This window comes from Lepisosteus platostomus, chromosome 3 (genome assembly GCF_059453375.1).
Source record: "Lepisosteus platostomus isolate fLepPlt1 chromosome 3, fLepPlt1.hap1, whole genome shotgun sequence".
Classification (NCBI taxonomy): domain Eukaryota; kingdom Metazoa; phylum Chordata; class Actinopteri; order Semionotiformes; family Lepisosteidae; genus Lepisosteus; species Lepisosteus platostomus.
In genome coordinates, this window is record NC_142613.1 from 58950428 (window position 1) to 58975754 (window position 25327).

At 37.9% G+C, this 25327-nt stretch overlaps 1 protein-coding gene across 4 annotated transcripts in view; it reads left to right on the forward strand.

Annotated features, from left to right (window-relative positions):
* Positions 1 to 25327, forward strand: part of efr3ba (EFR3 homolog Ba (S. cerevisiae)) — a 59729-nt gene that overhangs the window by 20403 nt on the left and 13999 nt on the right. For 3 of the 4 annotated variants that reach the window (XM_088626213.1, XM_088626212.1, XM_088626214.1), the window contains 10 exons: positions 1557 to 1633; positions 2456 to 2583; positions 3246 to 3396; positions 7856 to 7977; positions 10374 to 10523; positions 18233 to 18367; positions 19325 to 19403; positions 21146 to 21281; positions 24150 to 24311; positions 24796 to 24907. In XM_088626213.1, coding sequence (XP_088482339.1) covers positions 1557 to 1633; positions 2456 to 2583; positions 3246 to 3396; positions 7856 to 7977; positions 10374 to 10523; positions 18233 to 18367; positions 19325 to 19403; positions 21146 to 21281; positions 24150 to 24311; positions 24796 to 24907 — 1252 coding nt within the window. Of the gene's footprint in view, positions 1 to 1556; positions 1634 to 2455; positions 2584 to 3245; positions 3397 to 7855; positions 7978 to 10373; positions 10524 to 18232; positions 18368 to 19324; positions 19404 to 21145; positions 21282 to 24149; positions 24312 to 24795; positions 24908 to 25327 lie in introns of those variants that run through there. The other variant, XM_088626216.1, reaches the window with a different exon arrangement.

Below are 25327 nucleotides of genomic sequence, written 5' to 3' on the forward strand. Positions count from 1 at the left end.
TGGGCAAAGCTACAGTATCTTTTCTCCTCCTCTGGCAGTTGCTCCCAGGGCTGTTAGTCCACTGTAATCCAGCCTTGAACTGGAGCCTTCACTCAGAGATTTATGTAATATAATATAGATATAATATAATATAGATTGAAATATTATATTCTAATTCTGCTGCATCCTCCTTTTAGAGGTTCATTGTCTTGAAATGCAGTTATGAGGATGCTTCCTGGCCTAGGATTGCAACAGACAGACACTTTTCTGAGTGGCTCCTCAATTCCTACTCTGTTTTAACTTCTATTTGGGCAATTTCATGTGAGAAATCCCTAAAGAAGTTTAATATCTCATGAGATTCCATATTCTTACATGAGCAGTGAGATCTTGCCCCTCAGGAAATTTTGTTGCCCCCATTGTTGGTGATGTGGTGATTATTGCTGCTGCCTTACTGGTCTTGCGTTCTGGGATGGATTAGATTCTAGTGGAGTTTGAATGTTCCCCTTGTGTTCATGGGGGCTTTTGCGTAGTATTCCAGTTTTCTCTCACATGCCAGCGTTAGCTGGTATCTTTAAGTTGTGCTTGTGAGTATATGTGTACCATATGATAAACTAAACCTTGTATCCTGTGCTTCTGGGCTAGACTCCAGGTTTCCATGTTTTTCACCAGAAATAAGCAGCTTTCTGATAATTGATGGATGCCTACCTGTTTATGCTGGTGAGCTTGGATTAAAGTGCTGCAGCATCAATGACTCACTCAGATTACTTGGCTTTTAATGCTTTAGCGGTCTCTGATATCCAGCGCCATCATCTCCCTCCCCCGGAACACCCTTGCAGTAGTATGAATTTTAACTGCATACTATATCTTGGTTTAGTGATGGTTGATTATTCTCACCACTTATAGACATGAAGCACAATAAAATCTGGCCAAAACATTTAATCAAGGGAAAGAAGTTTGTCACCGAAAAAGGTTGAGTCATTTAAAGACACAATGATTATTTGTAAAAACAAAGTCACACGAAACAGCTCTGCAGTAAGTGGTGTTAGAATTATTTGCAGTATTGATGCTAGACTTTCTATCCCCAGTCTCCACACTGATTCCTTAACATTTTTCTTTTGGCCATAAGAAAAGGCAAAGTAATATACTGTACGAGTTCTAGGAAAGTTTGTTAAGACTGGGATTTTAAGGGATATCCCAATGATTACACAGTTGTTTTGTCCTAAAAAAGTAAAAATGTCAGAGATAGCTCTTGCTCTAGTCTAGAGTATATTATGTTTGTGCTTTCCATTTGGATGTTTTTTTTTCCATATGGAGAAAACAATTCTAACAAAGCAGTACATTTGATCATAAGAACAAAAGCTTTCCTTTGGAAGTAAACGTACAGTATTTCATTGTGAATATTACATTGCCTAGAAATGCTACTGAAGGTAGAAGTTTGAGCAATCAGGCTTTCTAAACCACATGTTTTTAGAGTGGAAGATAGTCATTGCTACCAGTCAGTTATTTTTTACAAACCAGAAATCGAACCCTTAACATCTGTACCTGCATTTCCTAATTGTTTTCACTCTCTATTTCAGGAGTCTGTGGTTGCTGTGGGGCCCTAAGACCCCGTTACAAGAGACTTGTGGACAATATCTTTCCTGAAGACCCTGAGGCAAGTGAACTTGGTTTTGAAAGGGAAGGTGTCAGTTTGTATGTTTAGCTTATAATTTCACTTGGGTTCCTTAATGGATGAATGGTTTCACAGTTTTCGTAATGTGCTGCATTTAATAATTTATAAAGGTTAAGTTGAACTTCTTATCAGAATTTTTCACAGTCCTCACGACTTTGAGATTAAAATATGTTCCCAGACACAGATTTAATATACTACTGGAACCAATAGAATTGGTTGCATTTTTTTAAATTGGTTGCAATGTTTTTTTAATGTGTGAAAATCACAACAGTTATGCATTTTACTGTGATTTGTTAAGGCAGGACTATTCAAATTGCAACCCTTCCAAACTGCTTCATTACAGCTGCATTGCTATTGATTATTAGCTATAAGATTGGAAGGGCTGCAAGTTATGAAAAACTTTAACAGTGCAGTCTTGGCACAAGAATCTATAGAATATCTCAAAACATTTAAACTAGAAAAGAAGGAGGAGAACCTAATGAAAACTAAAAGAAAGATATGTGGAGAATAAAGTTAGTAAGAGAGTCCAAGTGAAAAACAAACAATTAAGTGTTCAAATTTAAAAAAATCAAATCAAAATTTCTTTAGAATGAGAAAATAAACATGAACAGACAGTCTATTTCATGATTATTCTTTCTCTTGATTCCAAGACCTCAGGTACAGGAGTGTCACATGAAAAGGAAGCGAAATACTGATCCTCACTCCTGCTCTCTGTCAAGTATGAGAAAATGACAGTGATATACTGACCCCCTCTCTCCTCTGTGATAGTGAGATGCTGACCCTCTATCCTCCCTCTCTGCCCAGGACGGCCTTGTCAAAGCCAACATGGAGAAGCTGACCTTCTACGCTCTCTCTGCCCCTGAGAAACTAGACCGCATTGGAGCATACCTCTCCGAGAGGCTGTCCCGAGATGTGGCCAGGCATCGATACGGGTGAGCCTCAGCTTTAATCTGCCATGGAACAAACTGCAACACTGTTTTATTTCTTTTTGGAAGAAATCTGGCTACAGATTTTTCAAGTTACTTTCAAGTTATACAGATATAAAATATTAGGCCAATATTTCTTATTCACCCCTAGTAAAAATAATTAAGGTCAATGTAATAAACTCATGATGGCACAGTGGTGCCGTGCTTGATATTTCTTGGGCCCTGGGTTCAATTTCCTGTGCTGATATCCGCACAGGCCCCGTGGTTGCATGGGTTTTCTCTGGGTGCTCTGGTTTCCTCCCATAGTTCAAAGACATACTGGTGGGTTAATTGGCTTCTGGGAAACTTGGCCCTGGTGTGAGTGTGTGTGTCTATGTGTGCCCTGCAATAGACTGGCGTCCCATCCAGGGTCTATCCCACCTTGCTGCCATGGCTTGCCAAGATGAGCTGTGGCTCCCCCATGATTCTAGATTGGATAAAGCAGATAGGAAATGGATGGATGGATAATGAGCTCATTTAAATTGCACCTTTTGTTATTATGACTGCAGAAAGTAGAAAAAGTCATCATCACAACAGCCTTTCTCTTAAAATGTGTTGAATGGTAGTCTGACATATTTCTAGAGTTTAGTACAGAAGGCCTTATTTTCTGTGCTTTTCACTCTTGACAGGTATGTCTGTATTGCAATGGAAGCTCTTGACCAGTTACTGATGGCATGTCATTGTCAGAGCATTAACCTCTTTGTTGAGAGCTTTCTGAAGATGGTACGCAAGCTGCTGGAGGCAGATAAACCCAACCTACAAATACTGGGCACCAACTCGGTGAGTGATTCTTTGGTGTTACGTGGACAATTTTCTACAACAAGCACTAATGCAAGAAGCTTGAATGTCTTCATTATGAAAATGTATTTGGAGCAATCCAGTGATTGGAAAAAGTGGTGCAAAAGTTTTATGTACAAATCTGCCAATTATGCTGAGTTTAACTTCATATCTTCTTTGAGCTTCTGACTTTTTTCTGATTAATACATAGTTGAGAGGTGGCATTAATTGCTCATCTCCCAAAGCTATTCAGTTCACTTTGAATTCCTGCACTTTAGTAATTTAGTATCTGGTGTTAAGGTAACCTTATTACTATCCACAAACCAATTCCAGATTAGCAGTATCTTTTTTGTACCATGTCGACAAATGTGTTGTGTAATTCCAACATCCCTTTATTTGCATAGTGCTTGATGCTATTTTAGATTACATTACACACTTTTCATTTTTCATCTTCATATTTTGTTGGCCTTTGTAATTGCCTCCCCCATTCGGCTGCGATATTGAAATCCTTCCAGTATGAGTAACATCCTCACACTAGTGCCACTCACCTTATATTTATAACAAGCTTTTTTGAGATATCTATATTTATCTAAATTAAACTTAATTTCCCACGGGTTTGGCTTGTCCTTGATGGTGGTTGAGTAATGTTTTATTGCTTGAATACCTTTTGTCTTTTACGTATTCATTTTGAAGACACAAAAGACAATTGCAGTAGTGACATACTGACCAGCATTTCTGTTTTAAATGTTAGGTGATAAATTTAATTGAAACCAGCCGCATTCTATTATGGATTTTAGTTGCGGCTGATATCCCACAAGACTGTTTTTTGGCTGAAGCTCTTAGCATTTATTAATTAAAAGCTTTAATGAAGAGTAAGAGTATTTCTTTTTTTAAGGTAAGTCACTCTGCATTTTTGTGTCTCGTCTTACTTTTGGGCCACATGCAGGCTAAATGATTTTTTTATGGAAAAAGGCGAGTTTAGTATTTTTGAAAACAACGCTAAAGGTCTCTGCAATGCACTGGCTCTGCCTCCCCCATGACCCTGTATTGGATTATGTGGTTAGAAAATGGATGGATGGATGGTAAAGGCGTAATGGACATAATGAAGAAATAATTGATGAACATTTGTTGTGGCATTACATTTCCAAATGGTCTGCAGAGAACATTATCTGCAGCGAATTGAGTTTTGCTTCAGCTGAACAGATAAAATGACACAAACATATATTGTGAAAATCATTACTGTCAGACATAAAATTTCAATTTTACACTGTGAGGGTGTCTTGCCAGTGGTGCATTTTTTTATTTTTTCTTGTTTGATGATAGGATGGAATTTAATTAGTGATCAGATACTCTTTTCGGCTCGTAATATTGTGCTACAGAAGTCTAGAATTACTGTCCTATTGCGGAAGCAATGTTAAGTGATCACACATGAGCTAGCCATCAACAGCAAACCAATTACAAACTTTAAAGGGGATAAAAGAGATTGGATACTGTGAAAACTGTGTTAAACACAGTGGAGAAAAAAATAATTTGTACCATATAAGATTCAGTCACAAAGAAAAACAGATGAATTCTAGATTGCAGCTGGGATACCAGATGTGCTTAGACATGGTCAGTACATACTGTATACAGTAGTGTTGTAAAAAACATTTCCCTAATTAGTTATTTTGATTACATGAGTACTATATATTAAATGTACTCTTTCCTTATCATTTTCCAATGAAAAAAAACTATTGGAATGTTTTTTGAGCAATTATTATTAAACTCCATTGAGGACTGTAATTCTTGTCAGTTTGTATACGGTATACTGAAAGTAAAAAAAATGAATGTGGTACTTTTTCATTCTTTAATTCATAAAGAGTTCCCTCTTTTGTTACTGTATGTCAAAGTAATTCATACTGAAACCAATGGATAACCTAAAATGCTCCATTTGTGTAATGAAAGAGCCACAACTTACCTCTGATAGAAGAAAACACTTGTATTGTAGGTGCTTGTTCACATTATCTTGGCAAAAGTCACATAATATAGAAGGAACCAACAAAGAGAATTGTTTTTGTGAGAATATCTGCACGAATTGGGCACTGAAATTTCAAATATTTAATAGTCAAAAATACAAATTTATTGGGGGTTAAAACAAAGTACCGAATAGTCTGGGACTCGCAGGCTAAAAAAAAATCCTAGGTTTGCTTTCAGGGCAGCAACAGCATCCATCACCCTGTTTTGTAAATCACATAATCTGACTTTAGGCTTTCTGCGAAAGAGGCGCCAAAAGAAAGTACTTTGTTAAACCAGACTGAACAGAAATTTAGTCTTTTCACTCAACTCACGTTAAAGATCAGTGTGAGTTCAGGAAGAATGATGAAGGGTACTCACATTAACAATAAGTTTGAGTTAGCATTTACATCAAAAAGCCTGGTGGTCAAGAAGAGTAAAGATTCAGACAGGGATTATTCATGTTTTCAGGATTCTTAAAGGGATAAGCAAACTCCCAGACTTTTAATTTGAATTTAAAAAGAGAAATAGAAGGCCAGAGGCACAAATTGAAAGAGCATCTGATTTGAAGTGTGGGAACAGGAAGTACTTCTTTAAACAAGGGCTGTGAGCATAACAGATGTCGGTCTGAATCTTGGATGATGAGTGAATGAGTAAATGAGCATTCAAGAATACTTGATGGGATTATTTCTGGTTGTATTACCAATCAAAAAAACAATGCCATGTTCTTAATTAGGTGGAACATAAGAACTTAAGAATAGCTACAAATGAGAGGAGGCCTTTCAGCCCATCTGGTACTTAGTAGATAATTGATCCAAGGATCTTGTGCAGCCATTTCTTGAATCAAGCCACAGTATTGGCTTCAACCACATGGCTGGGTGGCTTGTTTCTGAGGTATGAAGTGCCTCCTCTTCTCACTTTTAAATGCACTTCTATACAGTGCATGTAGTTTCCTCTTTTGTCCTCTTGTTCAGGTTTCACTGATCCTTGAAGACGTCCTGTGGGCTATTTGTCAATATTTTGAGAATTTTTGCTACTTTTATCAAGTCCCACTGTAATAATCTCTGTTCAGGACTGCAGTGGTTCAGTTACTTTAGTTATTTATTGTAGAACATTCCATGAAGTCCCAGAATACATCTGGTTGCTTTACTGAGGACTTATTCTTGATTTTTTGTTAACGTTGTAACCAAACTTTTACACAGCATTCTAAATGAGGTCTAATTTGTGCATTTTAATTTTAACATTGCATCCTTTGATTGGAATTATACACTCTTGACTATATAGCCTAACATTATATGTGCCTATTTACTGCTTCCCAATATTGTGTGGAAAGTGTCTTTTTCATAGATAACCTCTTTTAGCTCTGTGTTTTTCAGTGTGTGGTTTATATTTTTTTTATAAATCCGGAAATCCTGCACTCAACAAATTTCATATGTCAGGTGTTTGCCCAGTCTTGAATTTTCACTAAATCTTTTTTAATTTCATCTGCTCCTTCTACAGTGTTAGCTAATATGGTATCATCTGCACACTTGACTAATTTACTAACTATACCAGAATCTAGGTTATTTTAATAAATTAGCAATTAGCAATATCCTAGTACACATCCCTGTGGTACAACTTAATTACATCACGTAATTGGAATACTAACCTTTTATCTGTATTCTTTTTTTCCCTATTTATTAACCAGTTCTCAATCCAGTTACATACTGTACATATCCATGAATGTCTTCTGCCTGTAATTTGAGGATTAATCTTTTATGGTGAGCTTTAAAAGCCTTCTGAAAATCTAAATACACCATACTTGTGTATGGCCTCTTCTATGTCAATATTTCTAATTCATAATGTTATCTTTAATTAAGAATTTTTTCTTAAATTTCTAACCATGATGGTCTATATTCCTGGTGGGCTTTAACATACTCCTAATTAATATGCCTTTGAAATTCTTTTAATGAATCTGACCCACATAGATTCAGGGATTCTTGATTCCTCTTCCTTAAGTTCCTCAAACTGAATATTCTTTTTAATGTATAGCACTGCAGGTCCCCTTCTGCTGTCTTTTCTGTCTTACCTGGTGGGGGCACTGCTGGTGTACTTTCCATCAAGGAAGTTCACTCAGCTGGCTTCACTATGCTCTAACTTCCCCTATAAAAATGTTCAATTTGAGCAATAAAATTTTGATTGAAAATATTGACTTAAAAATATGTATAAATAAATTATTTGCAACTCAACAAAAATGGAACGTCATTGGAAGGGGGTGAATACTTTCACAAGGCACTGTATACCAGTGGTTAGAAACAGGGCACACAAAGTAGCATACTCTTTCTTTATTATGTAATACAGTCTATAAGCAGTCTTAGTATAAGTAAGGCAGTTGTAAAATTATGGTCTTAAAAGAAGAGCAGTGGGGACCCGCTCTCAGATGCAGAACACGTGAATTGAAGTAGAAACAGTCACTTCTCTCTCTTTCCAGTTTGTGAAGTTTGCGAATATTGAAGAGGACACGCCCTCTTACCACCGGAGCTATGACTTCTTTGTGTCCCGTTTCAGCGAGATGTGTCACTCCAGTTATGAAGACCCTGATATTCGCATAAAGTAAGTCTGAGGCAGCCTGTGATTAAGAATGGGGCTTGCTGCTGTGGTCATCTGTTCTCTTATCCAATATATGCTGTTCCATGGGTCATGTTACATGAAACATTTCTTCTTGCTCAAACAAAATGCACTTAGGAGTATGTCTTTAGTGAATTTATTTAAATGTATTTTTCTAAATTTTAGTGGTGTGTTTTTTTGTTTTTTTTAAACATTGAACAAAACCATGGCATTTCCAAAATACTTGGATAGGAATATTTTTTTCAGTACATCAGTGTTAACAACTCTACTTTTAACAATGGCAAAACTGTTATAAAATAAATAACCATAAACTAATGACTAACAGTGCTAACTAGGATCTTACAGTGCAATTCACCTTTGATGTCCACTTTTCTTTTAGTGGTAAAGTTGATAAACATTAATTTAATTTACAGGAAAGAATGAAACTTAACTCTGTTTCCACTTCCATAGAGATCGATTGATGCATCTGGGTCCTCTCTACTTTAACACCTTCTCTAAACCTATCTCTTTAATTATGAAGCATTAAACTAATTATTGATGTATGAATCACTGTTTTTTATAAGTAGAATATCAAGAGCACTAGTTTTATGTTTGTGAATATAATAAGGCTACAGTAATGTGAAATACAATTCCAGTACTTGAAGGTACAGTACATTTGTTGAATTTGATCCGCATATCTTGTGCACCTTTTTCAAAATAACCTCCTTATCGGAACATCAGTAACATTTCCCCTAGTTCTGTATGCATTGCATTTGAACTGCGGACAGCTGCATGTGCATTTATTCAATAGTTTTTCCTCTGTTCAGGCAGTTAAGCAATCAGGCTGCTGCAGTAGGTATTTAAATTACAAATATAAATAATAATAATTATACTTTAAATAAATAATATAAATATAATACATAAACATTTTGATGAAGCTTGAAATCTTGCTGAGATACAGTTGCACATAGGAAGTACAGAAAGTGAACACTAATAGATACACAACTACTGTATGCAAATGTCTTAGACATTTTGCATTATTCTAGTCCTTCTCTGTTTTCAGTTTTATGACAATCTTTTACTGAAATTGTAAGAGTTAAGAGTTAATCCTGATAGATCTGTATTTTGCAAAACAAAAAGTAGCATTTAAGGTTTGTGGATGTGTAGAGAAAAAAAACATTTTTTGAATGACAAGGAAGACCCGTCAATGAATCAATAACACTTGAGACCAGTTACAGGTGTTAGAGTAGTGGAGAACACTAATGGTAAAAAATTTAAGTAAATTGTTGATGCACATCAAAACCATATTGCAGCTCTTAAATGTGTCTTGCATGACAGTATGTTGTGCATTCTTCGCTGATTTCAGAAGAAAACTCAAATCCCGTCCGTTTAATGCCTTGCAAAATTACTTACCCTCTTCCAGTGATGTATGTTTGCAGTTTTTGCAGACATGTAACTCCTTTCACCCATAAAGCATTCAAATTGAGCTTTCAGTTTTGATTTAAATTTTTCACTTTAATTAACTTTTGAAAAACACTGTATAAAAAGTGTTTAAATAAAAAATGATTTATTAAATAGTACCTAATACTTTGGTTTTAACTTATGTGTGAGACTGTTCAATTTCAAGGCATAACTGAGTTTCATAAAAATCACATCTGAGAGTTCAGGAGAGAAATGAATTTGAAATTAACTAATGTTCACTCATCTCATGTGACACAGGTTACACAAATGTCCTCTTATCAAAACAAAGCTAAAGGAGAAATCGCCAAGGATAGATTAATTCTTGAATATTTGAGCAACAACCATTGATAAGGACTGCTGAGAGAAACATTGACCTATCTTGGCAATGAGATTAGAGATTTCTTATCTGCTTTCAATCACTTTTACTTGTGCATGAGTCACTGGGCTCTATTTTGCAAAGTCAGGTCCTGCCAGCCATGTCCAGGCACCAGCAGTGCAATTTTGTTTGAACGTTAAAATGCAATTCTACATCTAATGGATTCATTCTTTGTGAGAAGGGTTTTTGTATTGCTGAATCCTCTTTTTTCAAGTTCCCATTTCTGCCTGCTTAGCTCTTTTGGTTTTAAATAAAAAAAATACTTTGCTAGCCTTTGGAGGAGATCACACCTACAGTGGGTGTGACTTCGGTGGTGTAAGAATTGCGCTGTTGCCTCTCTGCTCTGGGATCCTGGGTCCGACTAACATTTTGGATGCTGATTTGAGTAGAGTTTGCATGTTCTCCCTGTGTTCACTGAGTGCAGGTTTGATTGGATATTCTTAAGTTGTTCCTTACTAGGAGAGGAGGATTCCAAAAATAATCAGTACTGGTTATGTGACTGAAACAGAACCAAAAACGGGCCTTCTCATTTATAGCTGTTGTGTTGTACTTTGGTGCCTTATAGGATACGCATGGCTGGCATCAAAGGTCTGCAGGGCGTGGTGAGGAAGACTGTCAATGATGAGCTGCAGGCCAACATCTGGGACCCCCAGCACATGGACAAGATTGTCCCATCGCTGCTCTTTAACCTGCAGCAGGGAGAGGGCACAGAGAGGTATGTCAGCAGAGAGAGCTTGGGCACAACAGTACTCTCCACCTCTTTATACTATTAAGGCAGGATGTGTTAATTTTCTTTGATAATTGTCACCACCTAGCCAGAGCAAATTTGGACATGTACCGTAACAGTATAACATAACATAACATCACTTTATTAGCCCTATACAATTTCTTGCATTAGGAATTCGTCTTTTCACATAACCCAGCTTGCTCTCCATGAGACACAGACACACAGACAGGGAGAGAAGCTTGGGACAGGGAGAGCGCAGGGCCAGCTGTTGTACAGCACCCCTGGAGCAATTGGGGTTAAGGGCCTTGCTCAGGGGCCCAACGGAGTAGGATACCTCTGCCGGCTGCGGGATTTGAACCAGCAACCTTCCAGCCACAGGCGTAGATCCTTAGCCACAGAGCCACAGCTCTGCCCCTATTTACACGTCGTCTTGATACTGCTGAGTTTCTGTTGTGTTTTCTGTCAGTGTTAGAAAACCAACCGTTTCGTTTAGTTAGCAGTTTTATTGCAATTATGGTTGATCTTGAGAGTAACCAAGATGGTGGCACGCACAGACGCAGTGGCTGAGCCGGGTCTGGAAAAAACTGTGCTAAATATTGTTCCAGTGTTAAATGTTGTGTCTTGTCCGAATTTTTCAAACTTCTACGATGGTTTGACCCTACTGGAAATTAGAAAACGATGCAAGGACTATCCGCCGAGTATTAAGATGAAGAAGCTAAGTAGCCTTGGCTTACTGTGAGGATCAGGTCCCAGAATTGCGGACCCACCTGTTACAGTTGTCCAAGGGAGGAGGTGCCAGAAGTGGTGTGAAAGAAAACAGAAATGAGGCAACAGGTCTGGAATCCAGGCCAGGCTTTAAGCTAATCCTAACAGACTGGCTCTCCCGTAAATTCTACTTTCTAACGTACAGTACGTTCTCTGGAGAACAAACTGGATTACTTGAGATTACAACTGGCTACTCAGCGAGAGATGGAGTGCTGCGTCTTTATTTTTTACTGAAACATGGCTAAATCACAATATTCTGGATATGGCCATTCAGCTAGATGGACTGACTTCCTTCCGTGCGGACAGGAAAGTTTCAGTGACCAGTAAGCCTCGCGGAGGTGGTTTGTGTGTTTATACAAACAAAGAATGGTGCAAAAATGCTGCAGTAGTCTCCAGTCACTGCCCATCATCAGAATTAATAACGATTAAGTGTCAAACCTCCTACTTACCAAGGGAATTTATTACTGTTCTTACTGTGACGGTGTATATCCCACCCAGCGCTGATTCTAAAGAGGCACTGCGAGTCCTTTATGGGACCATCAGCGTTCTGAAAACTGCTCATCCTGTCGGCTTTATCATTGTTTTCCGGCGACTTCAACCATGCGGATCTTAAGACAGTTCTTCCTAAATTTTATCAATAAGTTAACTTTGCAACCAGAGGGGAAAACATACTGGACTTAGTTTACGAAAATATCCGTGATGCATACAAAGCTGTGCCCCTCCCCCACCCAGTCTACTCTTATTCCAGCATACAAACCGCTGCTCAAACATGCCAAACCGGTTCTGAAACAGACCAGAGTATGGCCAGATGGACCCATCTCAGCATTACAGGACTGTTTTGAGCACACACATTGAAAGATGTTCAGGGAGGCTGCTTCCTATGATCGTCTTATTAATTTTGAGGAGTATGCAGCATCTGTGACTGGCTACATCAGCAAGTGTATAGATGACGTCACTATCTCTAAATTTATCATCACACGGGCCAACCAGAACCCATGGCTGACTGCAGAGGTCCATGCACTGCTAAGAACCCGTGATGCTGCATTCAGATCAGTCGACAAGGCAGCCCTTATGACTGCAACGACCAACCTGTACCGTGCCATTAGGAAGGCAAAGCGAACCTTTACACGGAAAATCCATGGCCACTTCCTGAACACCAGAGATACGCGGCGCATGTGGCAGGGCATCCAGGCCATTACTGATTACAGCACTACCCCACTTGCCAGTGACAGTGATGCCTCCTTCCTGGATGTTCTGAACAACTTCTATGCACAATGTGAAGCAATGAACATTCCCTTCCCCCGATGATCAGGTGCTTTGCCTGTCCGCAGCTGGTGTGAGGAGGACACTAGCCAAAGTTTATCCACATAAGGCTTCTGGACCCAATAATATACCTGGTCGCGTGCTCAAGGAATGTGCAGAACAGCTAGCTGACGTCCTCACATATATTTTTAATATCTCCTTGTGCCAGGCAGTCATCCCATATGCTTCAAATCCACCAATATTATACCAGTGCCGAAAAAGTCAGCCGTGTCCTGCCTCAATGATTACTGCTCCGTGGCACTCCAATTAAAACACCAATTATCATGAAGTGCTTCGAGAGGCTAGTCACAAGCCCATAAAGTCCAGACTCCCTACCCCTCTGGACCCCCTTCAGTTTGCATACCGCCCCAACCGGTCTACTGATGATGCTGTATTTCATGCCCTTCGCCTGACCGTGTCCCACCTGGACAAGAAAGACTCTTATGTACTGTAAGAATGCTTTTCGTTGACTTCAGTTCAGCATTTAATACAATCATCCCCCAGAAGCTGATAGAAAAAGTAAGCTTGCTGAACCTCAACACCTCTCTCTGTAACTGGATTCTGGACTTCCTGACCGAGAGAATAGGAAAGAAGTGGAGCGCCCTCTAGGGGTTGGATGTCGAGCAAGCAAGTACCACACGTAGAATAAGCTGCACAGCACAGGGGAGAGGAAATACCTCATTTAACTGTCATGAAACCTCTGGGAGTCCACGGCTGAGAGCTACCACCTTCTCCTGGGTAATACAATAAACTTTATTAACATGTGGTAGAAGGAAGTGGTAGTCTCCAGTGGACCGTGACAGCATCTCTATTTCCTGCGGTGAATGAGGAGGGCAGACCTTCCCCCGCCCATTCTTACCACATGCTACAGAAGCACCATTGAGAGCACCTTGACCAGCTGGATCACTGTTTGGTTTGGGAATTGCAACGCTTCAGACCGCAAGACCCTGCAACGAGTTGTGGAAACAGCTGAAAACATGATTGGAGTCTCCTTCCCTTCCATTTCTGTCATCTATCACAAACGCTGCTCACACAGGGCCTCCAGTATAGCAGATGACCCCTCCTACCACTCCCATAAACTCCCGCCCTCCTACCATCTGGAAAAAGATATCGCAGTATAAGGTCTAGCTCCACCAGACTCTGTAACAGCTTTTTCCCCACAGGCTGTCAGGGTCCTCAGCACCCTGGAATCTATTCACCCCCCACTCCAATACCAGAAACAGGGTTTAAATTCCCCCAGTGTGTTGTGTATATTGTATTATGTATTTGCCTTGTAATTTGCACTATTTGCACTCTGCACTATGTGTATCCTGTCTACAATGTCTATGTCAGTGTCCTGTCTGTATTTGCACCGTAGACCAGGAGGAACGATATTTCGTTCCACTGCATACTTGTATATGGCTGGAATTACAAATAAACGTGAACTTGAACTTGAAATAAAAGACAATAGTTTTAAAACGTATGTTTCAGTATGAAAGAAAAGGAAATATTTTATTTACTATTACTATTTAAATAATTTGTTTTCACAAGTTGTTAAATGTCTTTCTTGTTGTTTTGAACATACTGTAGTTTTCTTAATTAGAAAATGTCATTTTTAAGCAGTTGTTCTAAGCCTAACTAAACATTTTCATATATAGAACATATGTTTCAGACAGGGCATTGACAGTGACCTGTGGGAGGAGGGATATAAACACCCTCAGGTCAAGGAAACCAAGAGCTGAGGAGTGACAGAAGCAGAGGAGGCTCAGTGCAGTATCCTGCAAGGCATTGGCTCCTGTCATCTCACAGTGTTTTCAACGTTTTAAATTCCTTTTCAGTTTACAGTTTTGGGGATGATGAACAGTGTAAATGTCACAAGTACTTTTTCAAATTACGCCAGTGCCTCTCGTGACTGTTCTGAGTGTTCTAAACTACTTGTTAATTTGTGTAAATACCACCATCACGTCACAGTGTATGAAGAACAACAGGTGGTAACAAGGGGTTCTCCCACTGACAGTGCTGTAATTACCTGAGGATATTCTTTCTGACATTGTTTATTGCAATTGACTGCAGCTTCTAAATACTGTAGGTTCTTGAAAAAGTAAGCGGAAAAGAAATGCTGTCCACTACATTCCTTAGACAGGACCGAATTTTACAGGTTTTGGCACATGGCATTGCATCCTGCAAATCTCTTTGATTCATCTAACGTATTTCAGTTAGAAGTGAGATCTTTATCTTCTTTATTGTGCTTTAAAAAGGATTGTGTCATGGTACAGTATAATTTGAAACTTGGTGCATTTAATTGAAGTTCAGGAGAATTCTTCATTATTTACATTTTGAAGTCTAGGAACCTGATTTATTGTCTTCATTTATTTTTTGAATAATTGATTAGATGAAAATTGGTTAATCAAAGTAACAAATTCATCAACAGCTTATTAATGTAACTCATTGTGTATACATAATGTAGACTACAAAGGAACAAGTAATAGGTTTATTCCATGCTGAAAAGAGAAGAGAGAAAACACAACGTTTTGGCTGTGAAGCCTTCTTCAGGTGTGAGAAAGACAGGGCAGACAGCAAAGATTCAAAAGCACAGGAGAACAAAAGCTGAGAGAGGGGAGGAGACAATAGGGGCAGAGAGGCCACTCAGGAAGTGCAAAGTGGAGAGGGGTGGAGAAAGGTGTGAGGTCAAAACCTGCATGAGCATAGAGAAGTGGTGACCTATTCAGGTCTATGCTTTCTTTCTTATGTCAGTAATCATTAAGGAAGCAGGCTTTTTCCTTTGTTTAATTTGTTATGTAATTTATTATACAATGTTATGGTTATTGGGAGTGTCTATAAAGGTGTCTTAAGAATCTAGACAATAGTCAACACCTGGCTAGTGTAGATGTTTGAAGTTCTTTAGAGCTTCAAAGCAAGAATTGAACTGAGGTGTTTAGTGAGTTGTACTGGGTGTGAGACAAATTTATCAGAGGAATTGTCTAGTTTATCTTGGTTAATTAGGTTATGGGTAAATGATTAAGGGTCATCAGAAGTCCAAGAACAGAATATAAAACAGGCAGGTAGGGAGAGAAAAAGGAGGAGAGAGTAAGAGGTGGGAAGTCCTTGTTCCTATCTCCCTTTAAGTCCAAATGCAAGATAAGTATTTGAAGAGAGCAGAAGAGAGCATGGCCTTCTGTTGTTTCAGGAACCTCTGACTTTCTGTAGAAAGAATCACTAGGTTTAAAGGGTTTCTCATGGTTAGTGCACACACTTTTAGAATAGGGAGATACTGTAGGTTTCTTTTTGATTTTGTAGCATGTGCGTTTATAAGGAGAGGGATTTAACTCTAGGTTATATTCTGTTTGGTATAGAAGGCAGGTTTATTTCTCTTTTTGGCCTGTTATGCATTGTAGAGGATTTGAATATTTGGTAGCAGTCTGGTTTTTTTTTTGCTGTTCAGAACATAGGCCTCCAAGACTTCTTGTTTGTACATAGGGTAACTTCTATTCTGTATGTTTATGTTGTTTAGTGTGCCATTGTCATTATTAATAGATATTTGTTTAACCCAGCATCCCAGATTTATTACTTTTTTTTACCAAAGCTGTGCCAGAGAACACATAACTCAGGTGTAATTATATCAAACGCTCAGGTATATTCTTGCCAAAATCTTTACAGTTTTATGAGTATTTAATTATTGATTATTGAACCTGCTCTGTTTATTTATCTATTTCTCTATTTACTTAACCCCCGTTTGTAACAAAATACGGTATTGCCCTTGCAGAAAGGGTCTTAATTTTATATGATGACCGCTGTCATGATTCATGTACTGTGGAGATAATCTCTCTAAAAAATGTACCAGCCCACTTTATTTTCTTGATTTTCTCTCATTATACATATTAGAATCAGTAACTCCAGTATTAAGAATAAAAAAGGCTATGCTAAGGACAATGCACACACCACAACAAAAAGAATATGCATTAATTTTTCTCTTCAATGTTTTACATGGAGTCTGTTTTGTGCAAGACAAAACAGTTCACAAGAAAAATATTAAACAATAAATAAAATATGGTTTATTAACATGTTAAACAATAAAAACAATACATAACAAGCTGTCAGAACTGAACATTTGTCTCCATCAGTACTGATGTAATACAAATAACATTACTTGTTTTTTTATAAGCCTGTGCAAATCTTTTTTTAGCCTTTGTGTTGTAACATCAGCAGTTTCTACATAAGGTGTCACCTTGGCTCAGGTGTGACCTATAAAGACAACCTAGCTGAGGGACGTCCCAAAAGACATGTCCTGAATAGCTGGAAATGCATACAGCAACACAATTGAATTAAAAAAAAAACATTCAGGATGATCTTGGATTTTATGCTTTTGGTTTGGTTGCTTTCATATAGGAGTTGCATGTCGGTCTTTCGATTAGCGGAGCATGTCTGCAGTTCTTTTTTCCCCAGAATTTTGGTTCTGATATATTATATAAAACCATGCAAGTGTAATTGTAAACTGATGGGCTGTATCTGAATGATTATTTAGTAAGTAACGTCATTTTTAAGACATCACCGACTAGAGTGAGATGACATGCTTTCAGTAACTTGGCATAATGTGGTAGCTAACAGTGAGGATTAAACAGTCATAAAGCTGCATGATAAGATTTTACCATGGGGCTTAGGCTATAAAAAATCATGATAAATAATGCATAAAAATAGAAAGTATGTATAAGAACATATAAATGATGCAGCTGAGAGGGAGTTTATAGTTCTTATAATGCATAATGAGCTATAAAATAGAAGTGTTTGTAGTCCAAAACCTATTAACAGTAGTCAGACTGAGCAATTTAATGATATCTTCTGTGGTTTAAATAAAAAAAATGTAATATACCCTGATCTAAATGGATCTTCTCATTTCTATAAAAAAGCATACTTATATCTTTGACTATCTTATACTATCTAGATAAAAAAAAATATGTATATAGTACTGTATATACACTGCTTTCAACACATACTGTATTCATCACCTCAATGAAAGAAGCAAAACACAATATAACAGTGAGAAATGGACTTTGTAATCTGTCTTAAATAACTATGCATGGTAACAAAACTGTTGTTGAGGGAAGTGATGCAATCAAACATTTTTGGTTTGAACCGAAGCAAGCAAAAAGTCTAAAGAAATTATTGCACTTCTGCCCAAAGGAATGGTAGATGAACCCTCAGAAGAGAAAGTTCCTTATAGCACATTACACGAAGTGTCTTGTCAGTGTAATCCACACCAGAGGACGATTTATACAATACTAACATCAGGGTTATGAATAAAAGTGACCCTCAAGTTTCTGGTCTTAAATTATTTATGACCAGTATGTTCAATGCAATGCTATTAATAAAACAATGTTGCATTTTTTACTTTTTTCATACAGACACATTGTCCATTCTGGAAATCATTCTTTGACATGATATGATTTGGTCTTCATCTTATTTCTTAATAAGGATAAGCCTAAATCTGGAGGGCACTGTTTTTATTATTACGTCAGTGGAGGAAACAGCTGGATTTCACTGCTTCAAGGAATTCCTGAAATGCATGTGGTGGGGGAGCTAGTCCTTCTTTATAATGACCTGCAGCATCGCTGTTTAAACAAAGCAATTCTGCTTCCTCTTGTATGCACATACAGCCGCTCACCCTCACCCCTGCAGGCCACAGAGAAGGAGAAGGAAAGTCCAGCTGAACTGACTGAGCGCTGTTTCAGAGAGCTACTGGGCAGAGCTGCCTACGGCAACATCAAGAATGCCATCAAGCCCGTCCTCATGTGAGTCAACAAGAGAGGGAACCAGTGATGTGGGGGGGTTGCTTGCACTGAGGAGGGCTGGATGTGTGGTATACCTCTTTCTCCTAATCCGCACTTTCGCTCATGTCTGGGCCCAATTCCTCGTACATAAGAAGGACTGAGTGTATTCCTAATTCCAGAAGAGTAGAGATGAGGGTTGGTCCATACCATGGGTGTATATTTGTGCTCTGTGTTGTACTTAATGTGTTTGTATGTCAAAGATCATATGTTGTTAAAAAGAAGAGATGATTGCTTTCCGTGTATCTCCTATCCTGATCTTTGGTATTTACTGATCTGAGCAGAAACTAGCAGTCTTTATTTGCCTAGGTCGCTTCACAATTTGATGTCCCAGCAGTGTTTTCTGTTCCTGGCAGATGCATAAATAGCTCATTTTTTGTTGCTAAGAATTATTTCTATCCAGGACCGAAACATGTGAGCCTTTTAAACAAATTGCATATATCCATCCATTCATTATATTTCTGAGTGCTTCTCCCAGGTTTACTTGGGGCAGGACACCAGTCCATCCCAGGGGAGACTCAGACTCATACGCAGGCATGAATATACTCACTCCTTGGACCAGTTTTCCAAGAAGCCAATTAACCCCTTTTAACCAGTTATCCTCCTTTGGAAGCAAGTGTCTTTTGCCCTCTGTCTAGAATCTTCTTCAAGTTAATTGAAAAATGTTCCTGTTCAGTTCAAAACAGAGTGATTCCAAGATATAATATCCTCCAGAACATAGAATGGGTAGTTCCCAAATTCTGAGTCATGTGTCTAATTGGGTTTTCCATCTAGCAAGTCTTGAGGTGTGATTGTGTTACTGCTTTGTACTGTTAAATCATTTGTAGGGCATTGTCTGGTGTGTGGATACAGTAAAAAACTGAGATGGTTGGCTTTATTGAATTGATACAGTGCAGTAACAAATATCATTGTGTTTTTAAGGCACCTTGATAATCACTCCCTTTGGGAAGGGAAAACATTCGCTGTTCGTTGCTTCAAAATCATCATGTATTCCATTCAGGTGAGCCAAATGTTCTTTTCTGTGTCTCCTAACATTTTGCCCTGGCTGTATTTCCCTTACCTCATGGCTCTGTCTATTGAAGAAACATTAAACATGCTTGTCTAATGCTTGCATTGTAAAAAAAAAGTTTTTAATTTGTTATATTCATTCTGTCTTGTATAATCTTTTTATACGTTTTCATTAATTCATTTTGTCTTTTACTTATTTTACTTATCTGAAGTCTTTTAATTCCTATAGGTTTTTATATCATTTCCATACATATATTTTAATTATGTGTTTCAGTTTTTAAGCCCTAAAGTTCTTGATTCTTGTAAATTCTTGTCAATATTGATAGGAACTAGTGAGATTAGTTTGTGCAGGGCCATACACTGCTTAAACAAAAATAAGATTTTTTGATACAGTCAATAGTTGCAAAGTGTACAGTATATTGAGCACCAATGATTTGCCCAAAGCCTCAGCTAGAGTTTTCTACAATGATAACTTAATCTGTTGTTATTACAGCATAATTTGAGTGACACAAAAATGAATTTTGTTATGTAGTAAACCTTATTTCACATGGATCAGAATTTTCAAAAACTTTATAACAACAGCTCATGGTAAACTATACATGATCTGCCGTTTTGAAGTGTGGTATAATTCATCATGTTTACCAATTACATCTAATCACCTCATTGTCAGGTGTTACTTGCCATGAATATTATTTTCTTTCTCCACAGATCCATAAAGCTGAAAGCCTAATTTCCGTATAACAAAATACAGCTTTTTATGGATTAACTTTAATCTTAATTCAAATTGAGTACAATTTCAGTAGATTGATGTACAGTAGCATTGTGTTTCTGCATAAAGAACGATCACATACCTCCTCAATTATGTAAAGGTTATGTTCCGCCTAGCCTTTTACAAGACGAAATTTCAGTAATTTGGCTTTTCACTCAAATATTGCACTTCCCACTTGAGAATTTATTTCATTATTATGAAAGGACTGTAATCGTATAAAAAAAATGTTCACTATTACATTGTTATTTCTGCCTTCCACCCCTCAAGAAAGAAGTGCTGGGACTGTTCTAACCTTCTCCCTCTTCCCCTATAAATTCCTCATCCTGTCTTTTGCCATATGGAGTGTTAACAAACATGCTATGTCTCTCTCTCATCCCCTCTCAGTCACCAGCACACACCTGTTAATTATTAAGGGCAACAATCTCCTGCGAACTTGCAATCCTGCTGTCCGACCTCTACTTCTCCCCTCAATGACACACTTTCTAATACAAAAATGGACTACCGCTACAGTACTTTAATAATGAAACTGTAATTTCAGCGAAGAATATTGGCCTAAAACTATGTAATTAAGAACTTCACATAACTTAATTCCTAGAGTTGCTTTTCACGTCACTAGAACTCTTTTCAGCCATAACTGAAAGGGTCACAGTATAAATGCACACCGGAAATTATTCCATAGAACACACATGTAAGAGAAGATATGCACTGAAGGCAATGCGGAACAATACTGAGGCTGCACATAACTTTTATGTAAAGTTGGATTTATGCAATTCTGTAATTGAGTGACATGTGTAGAATAATGCAAAATTTCTGAGACTGTTAGAATTGTAGTTGAGTATAGTTGAGAATAAAGCAGTTTCGGTGCACATTTTATATTTTCTATAAAAGTAGATTATACTGTTAATACAAAATATACATTTGTTTGTTCTACTGTCATCCCCTCGCTGTGTCTTCATGGCTGTCAGTCCCAGCATTCCCATCTGGTCATCCAGCAGCTTCTAGGTCACCTAGATGCAAACAGCAAGAATTCTGCCACTGTGCGAGCTGGGATTGTGGAGGTGCTGTCAGAAGCAGCAGTTATAGCTGCCAGTGGCTCTGTTGGTAAGTTAAATCTGCACTGGTCTTGAATAAAACAAATTGAAACCTGCACAAATCCAAGGTAATTGATGTTTATGGTTTAAGAACTGTTTCCTTTCCTGTTTATAAAACAGAGGCTGTTGTTTAATATCAAGTTCAATACCAAATACCAAGAGTTACCTTAACTTTAAATTAGCTAATTAGTCGTGTACAGGTGTGCAGTGTTAGAACCACTGATTGGTGTCCTAAGGCTTTTGACTTTTTTAGAAGTAGTAAATGTGTCGTAATTGCAGATACACATACAAGGTACAGTAGGTGCGATTACTCATACTTTTTCAGAATCGCAAGCCATATAGTACTACTTAAACACTATTTAGGTCTGTTCAGGTTACTGGCAGATGACATTTACCATAGAAAAGTACATGTTATTACAAAGAGGTAGCAATATTATTAATTTTAAATATCAAAAGAGTTGTACTGAGCTAGAAGACATGAAGTATCAGAAAGCTCTAGTAGTTTTTGCTGACTTACCTCTTTTATTCTTGTGCAAATATGGATACGTAATAGAAGAGACCGCCTGAATGCTTGGATATGATGTTACAACTGGAGACATACCAAACAGATTTGATAACATCAAATACAAAACATTAAAGAACTAGTTAAACATCAGTTTGGAAATTATGTTCATAATGAATGACCTCCATACAGTAGGGATATACAGTAGCTGCTTTGAAGCTAGTACAAATGACTTGCGCAGAAGTATAGAAAAGCATATTGGATCCTGAATTAAAATGTAATGTCTTAATTGACCTAATAAAGCCCTTGTTTCTGGTCACCAGCCTTCCCTTTCTGAATCCTGGCCTAAAAATTAAATATCTTTATGGTAGCTTTAATAAGGGTGTCTCCTTGGATTCCAGGAATTATGTTCATGTTTTAATTTACTTAGTGAACCTTTTTTTTCTACCTTCATCTCCTCTCTGTCCTATAAGCCTGTGGTGTGCCCGGAGTACTGTAACATTAACATAATTTCTTCATTAAGAACTGCATCCTATGATATCTTAACTCATCTAAGGAAAGCCCCTTTTTTGGCCTTTCTAATATTTTTACCTGTGTTTGCAGTACTAAGGAGTACCATATGCTGGTTTCTTCAGATTAACTTAATATCTCCTATAACGTACCACTCTATGGGAAAAGAGCTGATAAAAACTTGCAAGCTGACTGGGAAACAGACTGGGTTAGTTTCTTTGGATAATTAAAAAGCCATAAATTCCAGTTAATACAGGTGAAGAACTTTAATGGCAGGTATTGATGGACACTTGGGTATTACTATAGGGTATTAGGACACGTGGAAGACTCAACCCCTTTGGTGTTTGTGGTACTTTATGGTACTTTTGCTTATGGGAATGCCCAAATGCCAGAAAGCTACTGGAGATCAGTTGCCACTACTTCTTCTGGATCTTTTAATTTTATGATCTAATTATGATCTTTATCTGAATGTCAAGATACAATATGAACAGCAACAGCAACATTGCTCCAGTGGATAACATGCTAACATGGCTAGAGTGAGTATTGTTTCTCCTGTCATAGTTTAAATAGAGATCTGGATTGCCAGATTAAACACACTAGTCCTTTTACAGTAAAGTAATGTTTTGTGGGTTTTGTGTGGCAGTACTGTATGTAATATGTGGTCTTGGCTTTGCATACCTTGGACATGATGGATATATATTTACTGCATCCTGGAAGTACATAGCATGTTTCTTTCAATTAAAAATGATGTATAATACCAAAGCTGATGCCACTGTTTCAGAAGAATGGTTTTATGTACTGTACAGTACATCTATGCGTTCTCTTTTCTTTGCTCAACTTCACCTTATAACCACTAGAGGGACCTTGATCACTAAAATTGATTTGCGTTGTGTAGTGAACTGACATTGAGTTTGCAATGATCATGTTGTCTTTGGTTTGTAATGGGAATGTGGACAGGCTTGTTAACTTTTAATTTTTTTTTTCCTCAGTGTGGGAACTTTAATTAATTATGTAAATAAAATGTTTGTCTCATTTCCTTTGGAAATATCAGAATACAATTCAAACCTGTATGACAGTTGTTTTTGATGATTAAATTAGGGAAGAAGGAGAAATCAATTGAATAGAATGTAGTTAAAAGCAATAGGTGTGTTCAAATTCAGAAAAAATCCAGCCTACAACCCAGGATTTGGAGTTTGCACAGTAATTTAAGGAGTTTATGATGGTTCCATAAATTGTTGGGTTTCCTTGTTTACTTTGGGATGTACTGTAAATGTTTCTTTGACTGAAAGTTGAAACAAGCCTGAGCTTACATTTCTGGTTGATTCTCTCTTTTATTGTGATTATGTACTGTATATTTCTAGCAATAGACATCACTATGACTACTGGTGGCACCAAAGGTTTATATTTTTATCAGCTCAGGCTCTCTTTCATTCAGCTTTAGATATAGCTCCCCAAAGACAGATCTCAGTGTATTTCTTGAATGGATAAGAAATAATACATTAAAATAAGATTTCCTGTTGAGGTAGTGTTAGTAAACTAGATCGGTGTACTGCTTTCCAGTGGACCACAGATTCCACACCGCTGGAATTATATTAAAGTGATGATTAAAGAGACAATGTGTTCCTGCGGGTACTTGCTGAGCTGTTCAACAAAGGCTCAGTCCATGGATATGAAAAAACACTTTCTTAAACAGCCCTGTTGCCATTTTTAATTTATAAATATAAAGGTGGCCTACCTAAGAAAATGCCTGTTTTCTTCCCCTCTTCCACTTCACAAGCTAAATAAGTGGGCTTTCATGGTAAATGAGAGGTCAGGTAAAATAATAATCACATAGGAATTATTCTCATTCTTTATGTGCATCTCTAGGCCCTACTGTACTTGAGGTGTTCAACACTCTGCTCAGACAGCTTCGCCTCAGTGTTGACTATGAACTTACCGGATCCTATGACTCTTGTGTCAACATTGGCTCCAAAATCATCAAGGAGCACGAGGAGCGACAGCTTCAGGAAGCAGTCATCAAAACAATAGGTGATATGTCACACCACTTTCTCTTTTTCAACTACTGTACATGGACTCCCAAACCTTTTAAGTTTTTAAAGCTTCTATGTTCTGTCCCTCTTTCAATGTCACTGCTCCCTTTTGGTTGCCTAAACAAAAGTTGTCGAATTCAGACCAGCCAACAGCTGTCAACCTTGGGAAATGATCATTTATCTAGTGTTGTATCACTTTGTTGTATCACTTTGCCTTTGACTTTGAGATTACAATGGTACTTAGTCTCTTTATATGTCACCACTACTCTGGTATAAACCATGAGGCCAAAATGAAGAATGCTTACAGTTTAATTCAGTGAGCACCCATCATGGTCTTACCTTCGTCTGTTTCTCTGAGGTATTCTCCATTGATCTTATTTATCACATTAAAAATAATGCCTAAACTATATATGACTTTTGCTTTGCTTTTCTCGTGTTAACTGTACCTGAACTCTCATACTCCTCTTCCTATTTTTTTTCAGGGTCTTTTGCCAACACTCTCCCCACATACCAGAGATCAGAGGTCATGCTGTTCATTATGGGGAAGATCCCTGTGCCTGGTGTCCACCCCTCACTAGGCTCAGCCAATTCAGGGTAAGATAGTCTCCTGCATTGCCAATGATACTCTCCTTGTGACGATCAGAGTTCAATTTAACCAGAAAGCTGTACCCTGAAATTGCCACACAACCCTTCTCACAGTTATTTAGCTGTAACAAGTTAATGATAAGATATTGCATTAATTCATTAAATTAACAGCTGGAACAACACATAGCATTTGTAGTGCTTCTCTTCTGGTGCACGTGCTACTGACATGACAGTCGATTATACTGTGTAGGCTGGTAGAAGGTGTAGAGCTGTTTCCTGTTCCAGCCATTGCCTGGTGATGCCATTTTGAATGCTGGCATTCTCTCACTGCCATCTTAGTGTGAGCAAAGGTATCCACAAACTGAAGGAAGCTGTTGGATAGGTGCCATCCCGAAAGGGCAATGTCCCTAACAGCATCACACTTACTAC